At 41.1% G+C, this 18,357-nt stretch overlaps 2 protein-coding genes across 3 annotated transcripts in view; both read left to right on the plus strand.

Annotated features, from left to right (window-relative positions):
• map7d2b (MAP7 domain containing 2b) overlaps positions 1-8,831 on the plus strand; it is a gene marked incomplete in the record, with an annotated part of 36,512 nt that extends 27,681 nt beyond the window's left edge. Inside the window, 5 exon segments of the mRNA XM_042213224.1 lie at positions 1,069-1,173; positions 2,239-2,302; positions 4,153-4,294; positions 5,251-5,546; positions 6,599-8,831. Coding sequence (XP_042069158.1) covers positions 1,069-1,173; positions 2,239-2,302; positions 4,153-4,294; positions 5,251-5,542 — 603 coding nt within the window.
• Positions 8,832-11,037: 2,206 nt separating this feature from the next.
• zgc:112982 (BCLAF1 and THRAP3 family member 3) overlaps positions 11,038-18,357 on the plus strand; it is a gene marked incomplete in the record, with an annotated part of 13,501 nt that continues 6,181 nt past the window's right edge. The window contains 4 exon segments of one of the 2 annotated variants that reach the window (XM_042213227.1): positions 11,038-11,506; positions 12,195-12,238; positions 14,226-14,876; positions 15,218-16,036. In XM_042213227.1, coding sequence (XP_042069161.1) covers positions 12,204-12,238; positions 14,226-14,876; positions 15,218-16,036 — 1,505 coding nt within the window. 2 annotated transcript variants of the gene reach the window in all.

An 18,357-nucleotide genomic window follows, 5' to 3' on the forward strand; every position in this document is an offset into this window, starting at 1 on the left:
CAGCTCAAATGAATAATTGTTAACAATGTTCACGGATCACTTTGGCCCATGCATTTGTGTTTTCATTGATGTACTTACATTAAAGTGTCCCACGTTGCTATCCTTACCCTGCTCTGAATACATTTACGTTAGGACTCAGTTTACTGTAAAAGAAGGATTTATGTCTCTGAGTGTGTTTAGGTTTCTTTTAGTTATGGGTGACGTGTGTCTTGATTTAATATTATAAATGAATGTTAACATGTAGGTGAAAGCTTCATGCCATACGGACACAGAAGCAGAAAAAAATGTCAGAAGAAATACGGAAATAACAAAAATCTATTAAAAATAAATAAATACAACTAGAAACCAGATTAAATAAGACAAAAAAATTAAAAGATTAAAAAAATAAATAAAAATGAAAGAAGTGCAAAAATAAAAAGTAAATAATTAAACAAATAAAATAAATTTAAAAAATGTGAATAAATTTTTTTTCTATTATTACTGCAGTTTATTTAATGCCATAATAATTTCATTATAAAATGCTTCTTTCTGTTATGTTTGTTTATAGTCCCTCTTCCAGATGGTAAAGTACAGAAGTCTGTTTCTGCCACTTAAAGAGCTTTTTTATTATATCAATAAGTCAAAATTGGAATTTATTATCTCCAAATTTCAACTTTCAAACTCCAACTACTGAGAAAAAAACTTAATCAAGTAAAGCTTTGGAGACAAAAGCCCCAATCTCTGATTTATGAATGCCAGCTGAATGAAAACTATTACAACTGTATTAAAAGAAGAAGTTGGTGAATTATGCAAAGAGCAGACACACAAGCTGTAGTACCATATCTTTATTCTCTACCTCTAACCTGTTCGGTTGCAGGTGCAGTGGTTAAACCCTGATTTATTGTTACAGTAATTATAAAGATGATATCAGTGCAGATCGACAGCTTGTAGGTAAGACCGGCCATGGCAGTGTTAGAGAAGCAAAGGGGGCGGGTCTCCGGTTTGACTCTTGTATGTTTTCAGGTAACTCATGTTTACACACTGTAAACTGAAGAATGGCGAGAATGTGATTGGCTGCGTGTTTTTCAGAGGGAGGAGGCCTTCCTGCGAGCTCAGAGGGAGGCTGAGAGGAAGAGGCAGGCGAGAGAGCTGCTGCACATCCAGGAGGAGCAGGAGAGACAGCAGAGGAAGAAGGTACCGAACATCTCCACAGACTAATCACAGACTAGAGCTCAGAAAATTCACCTTTTAAGATGTTTTCTCACGTGGGATCCAGACAGCTTCAGGAGACTCAGATATGACGTAGTTGGCTTCAGACAGTTTTTTATTCTTATGATATGTTTAAATTTGGTTGCTGTTCCCCTGATGTGCTGCCCCCTGTTTTCCCTGTGCTACCAGGCAGGCTTTGAGGCTTAGCGGGGTAACTGAAGGTTTAACCCTGGGGTTTTCAGGGATGTGACGATGATTCACTTTTAAAGCTGCGTATACAATGGCAAGAGATCCACTCGTCACACATAACTTTGAAGCTGCTGGCTGCTTGCAGACATTGGTACACTCACACTCGCTCTGGTCTCTTCAGTCACTCACCTGAACGTTATCGCAGTTCTGCTCACTTCACCTCACCAGCAGTTATTTCGCCCTGAGTCATTTGAAGTTATATTGTTCAGTTTCACTGGGGTACATCACCACGGTAACCTATACCGGAGAACTAGCCCTCCCCAATCAGTTCTCAGGACAGTGGATCATCATTCCTGGAAGAGAAATGATCAAATCTTCATCTCATGAGGCAACGTCATTCCTTTTTTTCCTGTTGGCTGCGATTTTGAAACAACTTCATTCTTCTGTAGGCATTAATACACGATCCCAAAACACAGCAACATTTTGTGGACCTTAAATCAGAGTCTAAGCCTTCGTTTAATTCTGTTTTTATGTTTGCTTGTTCTTCACTTCGTCGCAGAGAAACAACAAAAACTGTCGTCTATGAATTTACTGTAACCTGTCAGACCCTGAAACGACCTTCATTGACTGCTTACAGACGTCAGATTAAATGAAGCCATACAAGGAAAATTATCCTGGACGTGCTGAACGGAGCTCCGGCTCTTTGTTTATTCTTGGATTTCTATTTGTTCCCTTTTTGCACTGTTTTCAGACACTTTTACGAGCAGATGGATTATCATGACGCAACATGAACTCGAAAAGTTTGATGTGTTCGTCTTTTATTTCTCTCTGTTAACACCAGCCGTGTGTCTGCTTCTGCAGAGAATTGAGGAGATTATGAAAAGAACAAGGAAGAGTGAAGTGGAGCCTCCATCTGCTGCTCCAGGTAAATGGATGTAACACACACACACACACACACACACACTACAAAACTAATGACTTAATTTTCCACGCCAGTGCAGTTCAGAGTCCTTTTCCCTGTCGTCCTTTTCTCATTGGATGGGAAGCGTTTTTGAAAATCTAATTTCTGCACCACGATCAGGCCTCTCTGTGAAATTGGATGTGATAACTGGCAGCTGCAGTGTGACTCAGCAGTGTTACACAGGTGGGGGAACAGCACCTCCTGATGGGCGGAGGTGGGATAAATAGCCAACGCTGAGGGGTAAAACTGCAGCGCTCGCTGAACTCTCTGAACTCTCTGACCTGAACGGACTCGCGTGCCGACGCCTTCATCAGCACAGCTGAAGTGAATCACTCTGTAATCACCGCAGCTTTACACTGAAGCAGAAAGATTATGATATAAAACATTTATAAGGAACATTGTTACACTCCTTTCACTGGCCTCGCCGGCAGGGAGTTCCACCTGGTTTTATGAACATCTTTTAAATACTTTAAACGTAACCGGTGGTTCTGAACTGAAGGAGAAACTATTAAATGTATCAGGAAATGTTTGAGTAGAGGAAGCTGAACACCAAAGCATTCAGGGTGCCTGGTTTTTATTCTCCCCCACGCATCATTATGTGTTTGCACTAACAGTTGACCGAGGGTGTAAAACTGCTTTTTTAACAGGAATGATTTTGTTTGTTTATTTGATATTTTTAACCATGCACAGAAATATCGAAGTCATAAGAAACTACAGTGTCTTGTACTAGATTTAGCTGCTGGCTCATTTCTATCTGCAGTCACTGGGGAGGGAGGACGCAGAGCGCTGTGGCTCATGCCTAAAACAAAACCTGTAATAAAATCACAAATATCCAGGAAGCCTCGGCTCAGCTCGTTGTGTTCGAGGGCCGGCGGGCTGTGAGGTTTGCAGTGAAGTTTAATTAATGAAGCCTTTGTTGATCATAGTTTCAGGAACGCTGTTGGCTTGAGGTGGTTAAACCTCCTACTTAGTGGTTAAAGCCGCTCCCTGCAAATAATTATGAAGCAAGATAATCACCCTGAATAAGGTAATGTGATCATGACGTGCATTTACATGCATCCAGCGTCTGAACAGAGTAAATCATTTCTGACATGCACAGAATTGTCGAGTTTTCTGGAAAAGTAGGAGTTGTGATTTGGATCTCTGGATTTCTGCTTTCATCCTCACCTTGCTGTGATTTCTCACATTTCTGACTTTGTCGTATTTCGTCTTCCAATGGACCTACCTCACTGACGTCATCGTTTGATGTAACAGACGTGCAGTTTGGATAGTTTCACCCCGAAAATCAAAAGAAGTGTTTAAGTGGACATCAATTAATGATCAGTGTAACTCGATCGGAAAGAGATTTTTATCCACAGTAACGTGATCGGATCAGAATCTGGTGTGTTTACATGAAGCATTTTTATTCCAGTCAGACTTTTAATCCGGTTACTTGTGTCATTGTTTGAAGAGTCTATATGTTAACGTCTGATGAATATTTCTGTCTGAAGTTTGGTCTTGAATTTTTGAAAATGTGGAAATAAAGAGATCCTTTGAAAGTCTGCAAATTGAGACAGTTTCCTCCTTTTAAGAAGCGTAAACGATGTATTTGGGAAACCTTAAGCCTTGGTGGAGGTTGGGAGTCTCCACTGTTTCATCCGGATGCTTGTCACCACTGATAGAGGTGGAACATCTGGAAAATTACTGCAACTATAAAGCATTTCTCAGGATTCATTTTCAGGAAGTGATGCTGAACTGTGATATCCGAGGCCGGGATCAAACCTTTAGCACCTCTTTTATAACCTCGAGTAAAGACTTCCTGTGTATGTTGGCAGCAATCGAGGTGCGAGGTGAAGCTGCTGTCGCCCTGGAGGAGGACGCCGCGACTCCCGCTGAAGCCCCCGTCATCATGCTGGGACCCCTGGAGAAGAGCAGTGTGGACGAGCTGTCAGATGGGGTCCAGTCCATGGACGTGAGGTAGGTCTCCCCAAAGCGTGACCTGTTCCTTCCTCCTCATCTCATTTAGTCAGCTGTCTGCATCTCAAAGGTTTCTGACACCCCAACAACTGCGAACGCTTACAACTCAAAACCACGAACCAGAGGAAAAAACAGGACTCAAGTGCTGGGATTTAAAACGTGGGAGCAGAAGACATCATAATGCTTTAGTTTGGCAGTATGTCATAATATTTTATATTAACTAAAATTCTTTTCTTTGCCTGGCAGAAGCCAGCGTTCACTCAATTTAGTGTCAGGTCAGCTCTCATTCAGCACTCTGTGGTTGAGAGCGAGCCACTGGAGTTTTTTTTAATCCCTTTTCATTACAACCTAAGCAATCATAAACCGTCTATAGCTCACATTACCTCTGATGTGCAGCAAGGGTCAGTCTTAGGTCCTATTTTATTTCCTATTAGCAGGCTTCCCCCAGGCCTCTACATTTATCCAGAACAGTCACGTGTCTTTACGCAGCTACACAGAAAACACAGACAAAATCGATTGATCTAAATCACATCAACTACTTTGATCATTGCTGCGGCTCTCTTCCCAAATTTGATATTTATGTGTGAATATCTATGGTTCAGTAAGACTAGAAGGGCTCTGCAAAAATCCTAAAATGTATTTAAAAGGAAAAACATAAAAATTTCCTAAAGCCAAGCTGATCAGCTGACCATTACTCTTTGATCTCTGAATAGCTAATCTGAGCTGCTGTGACATTACAACAAGGTGTTGTTTAGCCCTGCTGATCACCTTTTCATTTACTCTGTAATCCATTCATCGTCTTCTCATCTCACGTCTGGTTAAAGGCTTCATTCTTCATGTCCACAGCCGAGCCTGATGTTTGTGAGATCAAATACTGCTCATTAAATACTGACGCTGCCCGTCGAGACGCTCTAATAAACTAAATGTTGTGTCTCTGTCATCGTTGTTCCTTTAAGCTCTCCATCTGTCTCCATCAGTCCAGTGTCCAGGGATGAGCCAGCGAGCGCCCACGAGTTCTCGCCGGTCACCGAGGGAACAGACGGCTGCCCGCTGGGGCACCTGATGGACGATGACGCCCCGGGGCGAGGGCAGCAGCAGGCTGCAGAGGTGCAGCCTTACCCCAAAATGCAGGCTGGAAGCGGGGTCGGAGACCTCAACAAGAACCTGCTGATTCACGGCTACAGCGCCGCCTCCGAGTCGTCCCAGCTCATCCACAGCGTCGGCCCGAGCAAGCTGGACATCCAGTAGCCAGGTAACACAGACCCCCCGACATATGGCCCTTTCACTTCTCTCTGTCTGTCTTCACTGCTCTACTCCATCCAGTAAAAAGGCAAATACTCAGTTTTAGACGATATGATGCCATAGAGAGGATTATTTCTACTATAGTCATCCCAGGTTAAGAAGCCACCTGCTTACGAGGAGCAGCCAATCAGAAGATATGAAGGCTAATACAGAGGCCTGTAAACATCTGGACCGTGCACACAAGTGCTGTTATATTTAGAAGTCATCCATTCATGACATAAACACAACATGTTTTTTATACAAATACAAAATAATTATTTAGTGCTGTAAAGTGGTTCTAGTTGACTTTGAGCCTTCAGGCTCCTCCCTGCATGCTGCAGGTGTCTCTGCTAAACAGACAGAGAGGATGGCTGCTGTCAGCCTGCAGCAAAGTTTACAAGGAATCTGACAAATGTAAAAATATGACAGATTAAACCAGCAGTTTATCTGCAGACAAACAGCTTCAGTTTTTGTTCTTAAAAACAGTTTTGTCTCTGTTGTAAGACGAACAGGTGGTGGATGAGACTGACATTTAAATCTGTTGATTAGACGTTTTAATAAAGGTCTCTTACACACTTTTTATGCAATTGTGATAACAGTACAGGAAAAAGGACTGTACGAAAAGCACCATGATATGAGTGATCACACTTCTGTTATGTAATCAAACTTTTGAGCTAAGAAGACACTGCAGGACCTGAATCTCATGCTTGTAAATACAGTGAAACACATCATTGTCCTGCCTGCTTTCTTCTGTATGAAAATAACATGCATTTGTTTTAAAGTGTTGGGTTTAATATGTGCTTGTTGGTTATGTTGAACCCAAAACTTTACTTACGGACAGGGAAAAACAATATAAATATAAATATAAATATAAATATAAATATAAATATAAATATAAATATAAATATAAATATAAATATAAATATAAATATAAATATAAATATAAATACATAAAGTATTTATGTATTTATATTTAGTATTTGCCATACTGAAGTTCTTAAATGTCTCTTATCTCTCTTTTAGGACCTTTTTCAGGAGGCCGGCAGCTAAAAACAGGAGCCAGGAGAAACAGACCAGGAGACCAGAACAACAGTCATCATCTCCACAGGAAACGACTGCTGAACACCTGATTTCTCATCTGTGTTACCAAACCACACACACGCATCACTGTTAAGCTTCTGGCCACATTTTAGGGCAGTGCAGGTGGGCAATTACAGCTCTGAGAAACACAACACAGTTTGACCTAATCATGCAGGTAATGTGATATATTTATATATATGTGAATATTATGTTACAGAGTGAAGTTTAGGTCACAGTTTATTCGTCTAAAACCCAAATAAATTCAAACTTTGTGCTGTAAAACTTGGAGCTACTTCCCCTCCACGCCTGAATCCAGTATTTCCCAGCTGCACTGCCGCCAAACATAACTCGCCCGCTTTAATCTGTCATCTCTGCTCTTGAAACCGTTGTAAATAGATGTTTGAGGCGGTCACGGTGGGGACAGGAAGCGGCTCTGTAGCAGATGATCTGGAGGAGAGCCGTGAGACTGATGCTGTTGTGTGAATCTGTGTGTAGCATCCTCAGCTTGCCGAGCTGTTTTATGGCCGTGGTTGTGGGTTCCCGTGTGTTTATCCCACCTCTGACCTGCTCTGCTGTAGATTTCCTTCCATCCTGACGCAGGAGGAACCATCAGAAACTGAAACGATGAACCCGCTGTCGACCCGTAGCCTTTAGCTGTTGTTTCTCTGCCGCTCATCACTGGACCGATGGACCGATTTGAGGACTAGCAACAATCAAACACGAGGAAAAAATGCGACCCTTCTGGGGGGAAAATGCTACATGTCTTGTAATTTAATGTGCGTGCGGGGGGATATTGAGACAGCGTGTTGTGTATTTGTCTGGCACTGACTGTAACCACGCAAGCTGCAGTTTATAGTGTGCACTTACAGTAGTTGTATGTTTGTTACACCGCTCTGAAGACGCTTAAATCTCCAGCCCATGTCCCCGAGTCAAATATACCTCACCGATTCAGAACAGCTTTCACCACCTCGCAGCTCATCACCTCTGAGGCCTTAAACCTCTGTGCAGTCAGCATCCTCCCCGTCACCCTCAGGCACGCCCACTTTCAGCTGATTTTAAAGGCCTGTTTCCACAAGGAGGACGAGAACCACAAACACTCCCTGAGGAGGCGTTTTTGCCCTTTAGCTCACACACAGCAGGAGATAACCTGAAAGTAAAGGTTAGCCACTGTCCAGAAATGTTAGTGTTCATATCAACAGGTAAAAACCTCAATAACCAAACTCATATTTATGGACATTTTAAGGAATTTGAGCTACAGAAAAGCTTTAGCCTTTAAGTCATGGTAATCGCTTTCTTTCCAAGTTCCTTAAATCTTTATTGTTAATTTTTATTTATTGTTGATTTAATGTATGTATGTATTTATTTATTTATTGATTTATTTATGGTTTAGGTTTTTAGGTCCTTAGAGAAGATACTGGTGTAATCTTCAGTACCATTTATTACAACATAGATCGTCTTTATACAAAAACAAACCACCTAAACTTCCAGAAGTGTTGCAGAAGACGCATCCTTGGTGTCATGAACAGTTGTACATTTCTTTTGTTTTTTTACTGGATGAATAAGATCATTTATTATTTTGGCATGCACTGCAGTGTAAGCCTGTGCAGACACACTACAGAGGTGGTGGTTTGGTTTCTTGCTGTGGGAACCGAGGCCTCTTCTGCTTCTCCAAAGCACCACACAGAGGGGAGGAAAGCATTTCCCCGTCACCCCAACGACCTCCAGCGCATTGATTTTTATCATCAGCTTCCCTCCCTCCACGTTTGCTCACTGCTCCTCCAGATTGTGCTGAAACGCGTCGTCAGAGGGTCCCCCGGGTCCCCTTGTGTATGAAGTAGACATAAAGGATATAATGTTTATTCTAATCTTACTTAAACTCTGTGACACTGCAGCTTGGTGGAATATATCATTGTAAATGTGGTGCATGGAAAACTGCTGAAAACGAACAATAAACTTCATCAAGCCATTCGTGTCAGTGAGCCGGATAAATAAACTAGTGAATGGAAAACTGAATCATTAAGGAAGTAAGGGACATGTTTGAGATGTTTAGTCTTTGACCTTCATATGAAAACGATCTAGTGTAGGGCTTAACGCAGACGCTTTTCTTTATCATTATATCTCACTGTGTGTTGACTTGATGCTGCACTGAAATTAAAAATCACCTGCAAAAACTGGATGGATTATCTCTTTTTGATTTTGTTCCTGACCCCAGAATCAGCTTCTGCATTATTTAACCTCCTAAGACCCGAGCTCTTTCATAGCATGCATTTTTATTTTCTCTTTGCTCTTTGGGCTGATTGGGACCTGATGAATGTAAAATAATTTTTTTCTTTTTTACCTGATTTTTGTTTCCGAGAAAAATGAGATCCACATACGAGGACATTCGCTTTAAGTTTCGATACAACAGTGGCAGTGTCCTTGTAAGTGGATATCAGGCCCTTGTTAAGCAAAATTTAGTATTTTGGTTTGACAACCCAAAACGTCATGTCCACATATGTGGACACCAGATCGTAGGAGGTTAAAACAGATTCAAACTTCCTGTTGGGGTTTTCAGCCTTCAGCATGAAAATGATTTTGATGGAGATTTTTAAACCACTGACTTCTGGATTATAGCAGCATCAGAACCACAAAAACTATCAAATCTGCAAAGCTTTTAACTAAAGGGAAAGGTTAATGATTTTCATTATTGCCAGCTGCGGCCTCAAGGCTGGAGCTGAACAAAACACCCTGACAACAACTGTGTTTAGACTGTTCCCCCCATTCCATGCAAGGCCACCTGGGTTGGCTGGAGGACTGTTTACTTAGCCTGGCGGGCGAAGGACACTGTCTCAGCTGAACTCTGGACACACACACACACACACACTGATCCCCCCTCCCTTCGACGCTTGTGCCATTTCCTTCTGATTCTGATTCTGATTTAATTGGCACACAATCTTCATCTATTAGCTGCTCCTTTTGGGGTCACACAACCCATCAATACATCCATGAATCCTCTCTGTGGTCATCCTCTTTTCCTCCTGCCTGGCAGTTCCAGCTATCCACTATCTTCACTCTCCATCCTCTGCACATGTTCAAACCTTTTCAGCCTCGTCTCTCTGACTTTGTCTCCGGCCTGAGCTGTCCCTCTGAAAAATCGTAACATCTCCAGGTTGGCCTCCCCCACTTCGTCTCCAAGCCAAACATCACAGCAGGTCTCACCACCATCCTAAACCTTTCCATCCACTCTTGCTGCTATGATTCTGTCACAAATCACCCCTGAAACTCGTCTCCAGCCACTCCACCTTGCCCGCACTCTCTTCTTCACCCATCTTGTGCACTGTTAGCTGCTTTGGATGGTTCTGTGCTCAATTTTCTATTCTGACTTCCGCCTGCTCCCTTCTCTTACAACATCATCTGCAAACATCATATTCTGCAGAGATTCCTGCCTGACCTCATCGTTTTGATATATAATCCGTTTCATTTGTCTGTTGTTAGGAATCTAAAGTTTGTGTGAAGGTAGGTACCAAAACAGCTCGAAGGGATTTAGTTTGGATGAAAATCGGGTCACGGTCACGGCAAATATGAAAATCAGTAACAACCTTTTATTACCCACAGTTTTCTATTGATCAGTTCACAACAACATGGTAGGCTTTGGTGGACATGAGTACCCAGGTTGGCGAAACTTTTGACCTTGTCCTTCATTGTAAAAACCTGAATCAAAGTTAACCTTGAAAAAAAAAATCGATATCATATGAAAAGGGCATAAAGAGAGCTGTACAAAACTATACAAAAACACCCCAGAGCATCACAATGATGCCATAATGTCACTGTATTGGATTAAAAAGATCACAGAACATCAAAGTTTAGTATAGCCCTTGCCCTTTGAGATTTGCGCTCTCTGAGTACGTTTGTGTTTGAGAATCTGCCACAACTAAAACACAGACTAAAGAGGGAATGGAAAACATTCCCCTCATAAAAGTCCAGCAGCCAGTCTGCTCCCTTCACATACAACATACAAAATAAATGCAATAAAGTAAAATAAGTATAACTTTTAATACAAAATTAGATAACAAAATTACATAACATAACAAAAATATTAATTTCAACAAAGCTATTGGTTTTTTTTTAGTCTTTTGATATTTTGTTTTATTTTCCTAAACTACAAGAAACGATTTATTTAAACTATTATTTCTTCATTTTAATTTGATTTTTAATTACAATAATAAAATATTCCAGGTAATATAAATAAATAAATAAATAAATAAATAAATAAATAAATAAAGTATCTCTATCGTAAATATGGTAAAATAGTTCTCATTAAAGTTGAAACTGTAACGGTGTGGCTGATATTTAGCACATATTTTTAAGAGGCTTTAAGCCATCTTATTTTGAAAGGCCCGTGGCGGAAGTGTTGAGCTCAGGTTTTTTTTGGCGGATCTTTGGGAGCAAATGTCCACACAGTCTCTTTATTTACAGTGTTTAACGGAAAGAGTAGCACGCAGCTGGCGTTTGGTTAAATTTAGCGACAGATAGGATTGTAATCTCGGTTTGTAATCTGTTATTTGGTCGTATTTTGGTGCGTTTATCCTTGTTTTTTTAGCTAGCGTTGTTAGCCGATCGTTGGCCTGTCGCGCGTCGCGGTCAAAGGTAAGAGAACTGCGTAGCATTAGCTGCTAACCAGCGTTATCCTTGTTTAGTTTAGGAAACATGTGTGATGACATGCAAGACGCTGTTTTTGATGCTCTTTAAAGCAAAAAGCTCCTCATACGGAAACAGAGCTGTGGTTTGTGTAACATTAAAGAAGAAGGGGCGTTGTTCGATCTATCGGCGTGCCCCTTAAAGCACCGCTAACCCTGATGTTCCCGGTGATCAGTGAGTTAACTGTCTTAGTTTGTAGAAAATATTCAGGTTGGTGTCATGTGAGACCTGCAGGCATTTATCCAGTCTGAAAACCTACATTACAGATGGTTTGGATGAGTAATCGATTAATGCAGTGGATACTGGTTAACTTTATTTTTGATGGGAGTAGTTAGTGCATGATTATAATATTTATAATGGGAGCCCTACTAATGTTAACTTAAGCTTGTTTAGCTTATGCAGAGTAACGTTAAAAGATTCTTATTTTTATATAGCTGTGGTAGCAGTTAGACTTTTAATAACTTTGTCAAATCTATTTTGCTGAGCTAGTGTTTCCTGAGTTACACGATTTTAAAATAGTTTGGCTCATATTTGTATATTAGAAACAGAGTATACATACTATGGTGGAAAATGTCAGGTGTCGGCCCACCTCTGTCCAGTTGTTCTACACCAGTGCGATGTTTTTGCTGAACCTTATTAGGTTGTTGTAAGCGTATGTGTCCATTATTTTAATAACCACGTTTCTTTGAACTTTTTGAAATCATGCCTGCAGTGAAGTTTAAGCCCTGTTCAAGCTTTCTTGCAGAAACGAATGTTGAAAGGCTGAGTTTTGTCCTCTGCACCTGCTGCAGAGTTGACTGTAAAATTGGGTGTTGTCCCGGCACTCTTGATGTTGTAATAAAATGCTGTTCTTTCCTTTAAGGTTGACAAAATGTCAATACCACGGTCTCGATCACCACATTACAGGTAAATACGCTGCACTAACTGTGCTTTTATTATACAGCCATTCTAGCGTGTGACTGTAGTGTTTGGTTACTTGGGGAATATTTTATATCGTCTGGTGTTCCCACGGGGTCATTTTTAGGACCACTGCTGTTTAACTTGAGAGGCACAGTTATGTTTACCTGTCTCCACCCCTGTGTACGCACAAGACAAACTGATGCTATCACTGGTGCTGAAGCTGAGAGTCTGGAAATTTCAGTTGCTGACCTTATTTTTCAAAATCGGCTCTAACTGTGCTGTTGTTCTGTTTTCTATCATCTAAAAGTATTGAAAAAGTTTGGAGTTTTCTGTTGCATAAGGTCAATGGAAATCTGGCCTGTACTTTTTTTCCACTTGACTGTGTGGAGATACAGAAATCATTTTACTGCTACAGTATATCCTTTATCATTAACATTGCATTGAACTGTTTATTGAAGCTACTGGCATCATATTAACCTTTTTAGTACAGGTGCAGCTATAATCATTGTATACACATTTTATGTTGTGCTCGTGAAGAATTGATGCTCAGTCTATTTAAGCTTTCAAGCTTTGTGAGCGCGATGTCTTCACAATCTATTGTGTAAGTGACTTGGAGCAACAGAAGGTTAAAACAGCATTCACGCTTACAGACACATATAATATAAACATAGGCCAGGCCGAAGGCCAGGAATTCATTTAGCTTCTAACTGCGTTTGAGCTTGACAGGTAACAAGTGACAGAAGACAGGTCAAGAAAAGGACAAGCTCACAGGGACCATCTGGGCCTGAAACTAATTGCCATATATGGAAGGTGTGATAGAAAGAGGAACGTCTTTGTCTGTTTTTTAGATATTTAAGATCTCTAAAATTGTTGCATTCGATGTTCATTTGACGCATGAAGGTGCGTTAACCCTGACATTATAAAAGTATTCTCAAGCGTATTCTTAGAGGCAGATCTATGCTGATGTGTTGCAGTGTACATCTTCCCAGGCGTGTGCTCAATAAATCATCGTTTGACTGAATTCTTCTGGGCCAGTGTTGGTTTTGTTCCTTGCCTCAATATTTCAAATCGGGACAACTGCAATGCTCTGTTCACGGGAACATTGCAAAGCACCGTAACCAACTTTATCTGGCAGAGTTCTTAGCAAAAAGAAATCTGACCATGTCACAGCTGCACTGAGGTCATTATTTTGGCTTCCAATTAGCCTTAAAGTTGGTTTTAAAATTTGAAAAGTTGATTTTAATGTCCTGTATGGTGTGAAACCTTAATATTTCTCAGACAGTTTTATATTTTATAGTTTAAATAGTTCTGACACGCTATCATCTGTTATTGGGTGTACTCCAACACAGCTCAACTCACAAGTGTTCAATTTCTACTAATTGTATTGATTTTAAGTTACTGTTCTTGTCATTTTTACTGGTATATTGTTGTTTTTCATTACATCATTACATTTTTAGAAATGAATCAGGTTTTTTAAAACTGGTAATTGCAGTCCTTATTGTTTTGAATATATAGTGGAACCCCGACTTATGAAATTAATTTGTTCCAGAGGGTCTTTCGTAAGTCAAAATTTCCATCGCCTTTTGAGTGAGGCGATGCTGGCTGAAGATGAAGTTCTTGGTGGAGGAGGAGGTGGCGGCGGAGGTTGAAGAAAGCATACGTATGCATGCATACATACGTATGTGTACATGTACATAACATTATGGGATTTATTTAAAAAATTTATTTCATTTCATCTATTTCGTTACGGGGCATTTTGCCGTACCACGGGCAGAAATATTGCCTTTAAGTCTTGAATTTTTCGTTAACTTGTTTTTGTTAAATTCGTAAGCTGGGGTTCCACTGTATAGGTTTGCAGCATAACAAATTACAAAGAGGATAAGATAGAAGAATTATTTTCTAGATGCTGATGCATTAATTCCGGTGCTATTTGTTTCTAAAATGATATATATATATATATATATATATTTTTTTTCTATGTTCACTTTTTCAGGAGGTTGCCATTGGAGGAACCTGGCTTTGATCCACACAGACCAAGTGGAGATCTGGATGGGATTTCTCTGGACAGAAGGGAACGCTTTCGGAAAGGTTCTGAAGAAATCAGGGAGAACTTCAGTGAAGACATGTATCCAGAAGGGCAGAGAAGAGCCCCTCCATTCACAGATGACCATCGATTTGAACGTCAGCCTTACAAAGACCGGGAGGAGTTTCACCACAGGAGGTTATCACCCCGCCATGATGTACGCTATGAAGAATGGAGGTTTCCCCCAGTGAGAGATGGAGGATTTGATGGAGATAGGAGAAGAGAAGGCTTTAGAGAGGAATTCCAGAATTTTGAACACAGGAGTCGGTCGCCTCCGAAGTTCACGAGGGAAAGGTTGCCACCGACACCGAGGTCTAATTCCGACCAGAGGGATTCGGGGATGGGCTGGAAGAGAGAGGAGCAGGTCAGGGATCGGTGGAGGTTCACAGACCTCAGTCCCAGTTTGAGGGCTGACGACCAAAGAGTTGGAGGAGATGGGGAAAGAGGGAGGAGATTCACTCAAGGTCCTAATAGAGGCAGACAAAGGGAAAACCCACATCATGAGAGGGGCCTCCCTTTTAAAAGACAACGAAGAGAAATGGATGACGTCAATCATCCTGGGTAAATTTTAAGCAAAATGCTTTGCAGCACTATCGGGAAATGAAGAACGTAGAAGATTCCTATCTTCTAATTTTCTGTAGCGCAAATTTCCTCACTGTTCATCTTCATGCCTTAATTTCACTAATGCACTACTCTAGTGTTAAATATTGCATGGCTTATAGTTTCTTACCTTCTTTCTGAGAAATGTAAAGTTCTTTTTGTCTTATTTTGACCTCTTTTCATTATTTGTGTTATCAGTGATAATACATTAATGATTACATATTGATTCATTTAGGTTTGATTATTTCCAGTCTGAATTTAAAAGTGAAGATGTTGAACCGCCTCCTCTTATGCCACCACAGGTCCAGGAATGAGAAGGACTTTGGGGAAAAGGGTTACTCAATGGAAGGAAGCAGACATGAGTTTGGTGAAGACACTCGGGGAAACCTCCCCCACGGAGACGGTCGGTACTCGGGCCCACTTGTCATTGAACACGATCATGGCATCCGAGACAATAGAAAGCTGCCACGATGGGAAAGGTTTGATGACCACAGGGATCTCAAGCCTGAGTTTGATCGACAGAGGAAGCCCCGTCCAGGGGGCTCCTCTGAGGAGCTTTTTAGGAAGACAGAAACCAGGTTGGATGATCAGGAAGATCCACGAGAACACCGTTATCAAGGTAATTCGGGGGAATCAAACTATTATGAAACTAGGAGAAGCCCTGTGCTTCAGGACAGGTCAAATGCAGCAAGATATGGTGTTCAAGGTGGCCCCATGAATCACAGGGGGAGAGGTGCCACTCAACCAGCAAGAAGGAGGTACAACCCAAATCAAAGCGGACGGCCAGGACAACCAAGAAATCACCCACGCTTACAGCAGGCCTCCCAGGGATACCAAGATCTTCCTCGCGAAGAGCAGAGACAAGGGTTCCACTCCGTTAGGGAAGATTATGACGACGACACTGAAGATGAGCCCAACTGGGCAGAAAAAGACAAACTTCAACAGTGGGACCAGGAAAGGCCTAGAAGTCTGGAACGGCCCCCAGGGAGGGATTTGGACCCTAAAATGCCCCATTTGAGGCAGCAGGGATGGAGCAATCAGAAAGCCAAAAATATGACGGTTTTAACAGAGGAAACGCTAACCATCAAGGTGGACATGAGTCGGCCCATAAACCAGAACAGGTAGAGTATTTTCTTTATCTTATCAAGGGTGAGGGGTGAAAGTTCACACTTTCTTTTCATGATCTTGTGAAGAAGAAAAAAAACCTATGAAGCTGCCACATGGAGTTTGAAGACTGGCATTGAAAAAAGCACAAATAATTTCACGTCATCTGATATTAAAATTGATTTTGGATGAAATTGATTTGAATACTGGCAGATTCAGAACCAGTACTGGAAATGTGTTCCCTTATGGGGAATTAAAGGGACCTACCCAATCATATGTGCCGTTACCTCATACGGCTGGGATGCTTCATAGAAGTTTCTCCAAGGAGTCCATGTTCATTTAAAGTGGAAGTCACTCTCATGAATACTTGTGGACTGCAGGACACCTCAAGGAAAACAAAAGGAACTTCCACCTCCATGATGTTAGTCCCGAACCGAATATGGCCTTTATTTTAGGAAGCATGGTGCTGATGTGGAGTCTTCATTTGTGCTTTTCAGAATTCACCTGGAAGAAAATTTGCAACAAACTTGTTTCATTGAATTCAAGTTCCAGTCGCACAAATAAAGGAGTCAATTTTGCCCTTGATTTATTTTTTTTAATGCGTTGAGTTAAATTGTGTAGATGAATCCAAAGGACCTGTTATTTGGTAATGAAGATGACTGAATCCTAATTGATCCCTTTTGAGGATGGAAAGGTGCAATTTCTACCCCCAACTCTGGATGATGTTTGATTTGAAACTGCTTTAAGAGGCATATTTACCTTACATCTACAACATTGTTGGTTTTTACTGATTGATGGACTTTGAAAGCTGAATGTGGGATACAAGACACAGTACTGACAGGATTTGATCAGCAGATGCAACTCCTGTGGGCGCTGGCAATCACACGTTTTTCAGGAGGATCTCAGACCGTCTGAGTCTAAAGAAGAGTTTGCTACTGAAACCTACATTGAACCATGTTTTCTAAAATCAAAGAAAGAGTGATGTGCACCCTCCAAACACCACCTCTCACTCCGTCATCACTTGGTAATTTGGTGTCTTTGGTGTGCTGATAACATAAAGAGAGTTTTTGCTTCTGCTTTCTTTTGGAGCTGCTTGGAAATGAAAAATGATCCTCAGTGAATTTAGGATTTGCCTCGTATGTGCATTTAAGGACACAGTCAGTGACATCTGGACTAATGCTGTTGCTACTGGAAGAGGAAATATCTGTTCTTTCTCTTGTTTTGAAAGGGAAGTTGAGCAAAGCTGGCAGTAACTGATGGTACTACTAAAAATAAACATGGAAACTGATATGCACTGTGATAAACCACACACCTTGTTGTCTGAATGCCAGAGAGGAAGTTCACTACAGCAAGCAAAAGAAGAAGATGATGATCTGAAGGCTCTGCCATGGAGAAAATGTTGGGAAGCTATAAAATGAGACATTTTGCAGGAAGATGAGAAGACTTGGCAGCCATTGTTGGGCCACATACCAGAGATGACATTTAGAAATCAATGAGGAACCTGTGTGCACCAATCAGTTATGGGAAGAAGGAGAGACAGTGAATGGAGTCCTGCTCAGAAAGTGCATGCTGTGAGTGAGTTTTGGCCATTTCATGTTTGTGTGTGTACAATCTTATTGGAGAGCGTGCCGAGGATCCAGATGCAAGGAATCGTCCAAGTAAAGGCAGGCACAAGCAAGTCCGTGTTTTGTGCAGCGAGCCACTGGAGTCTGATAGATCATGAAAAGAGTTCAACTTCACGGCCTAAACATTAGTTACAGGCTTTTTGAGGAGGAGACTAATGACGTGAATATCATCAACCAGCTAAAATAAAGGATTCATCATCATCATCATCATCACAGAAGATAACTGGGGAAAATGCATCCTCATTAACGCTTTGAAAAGATGGCGACGAAGCTATAAACCTGAATAAATTAGGAGCTGGAGCATTTCAAAGCAGCAAACATAAAAGGATGATTTATTCTGAAGAAAACTGAAGTGAAATAGTCCTTAGTTTAAGAAGAGAAAATAAATCCAGGAACACAATCTTCAGTGGTGACAGCAGAGAATTATAGGCCTTGTCAATGGTTTCAGAAGAAGACACCAGTAATCACTATTGTTGAAAGGAAAAATGGACTCCATATACAGAAAGATCACTAATCTGGATAACTGGAAACCTTCAATCACATCTGTTACCAAGAGGTTAATCAGCATCATCCTTCGACAGTGCTTTGAAAAGGAAGCTTCTAAAAGAAGTAATCGTCAGGAGGAGGATACGAATTTAAAGATTGTGTACAATCGGACATTTCTGTGTCGTTCCTCTTGAACCGTGACAGGACTGGAGAATCCAGCAGACAAG

This window comes from Haplochromis burtoni, unplaced genomic scaffold (assembly GCF_018398535.1).
Source record: "Haplochromis burtoni strain Fernald_Lab_line unplaced genomic scaffold, NCSU_Asbu1 Contig_428, whole genome shotgun sequence".
NCBI classification, from domain to species: domain Eukaryota; kingdom Metazoa; phylum Chordata; class Actinopteri; order Cichliformes; family Cichlidae; genus Haplochromis; species Haplochromis burtoni.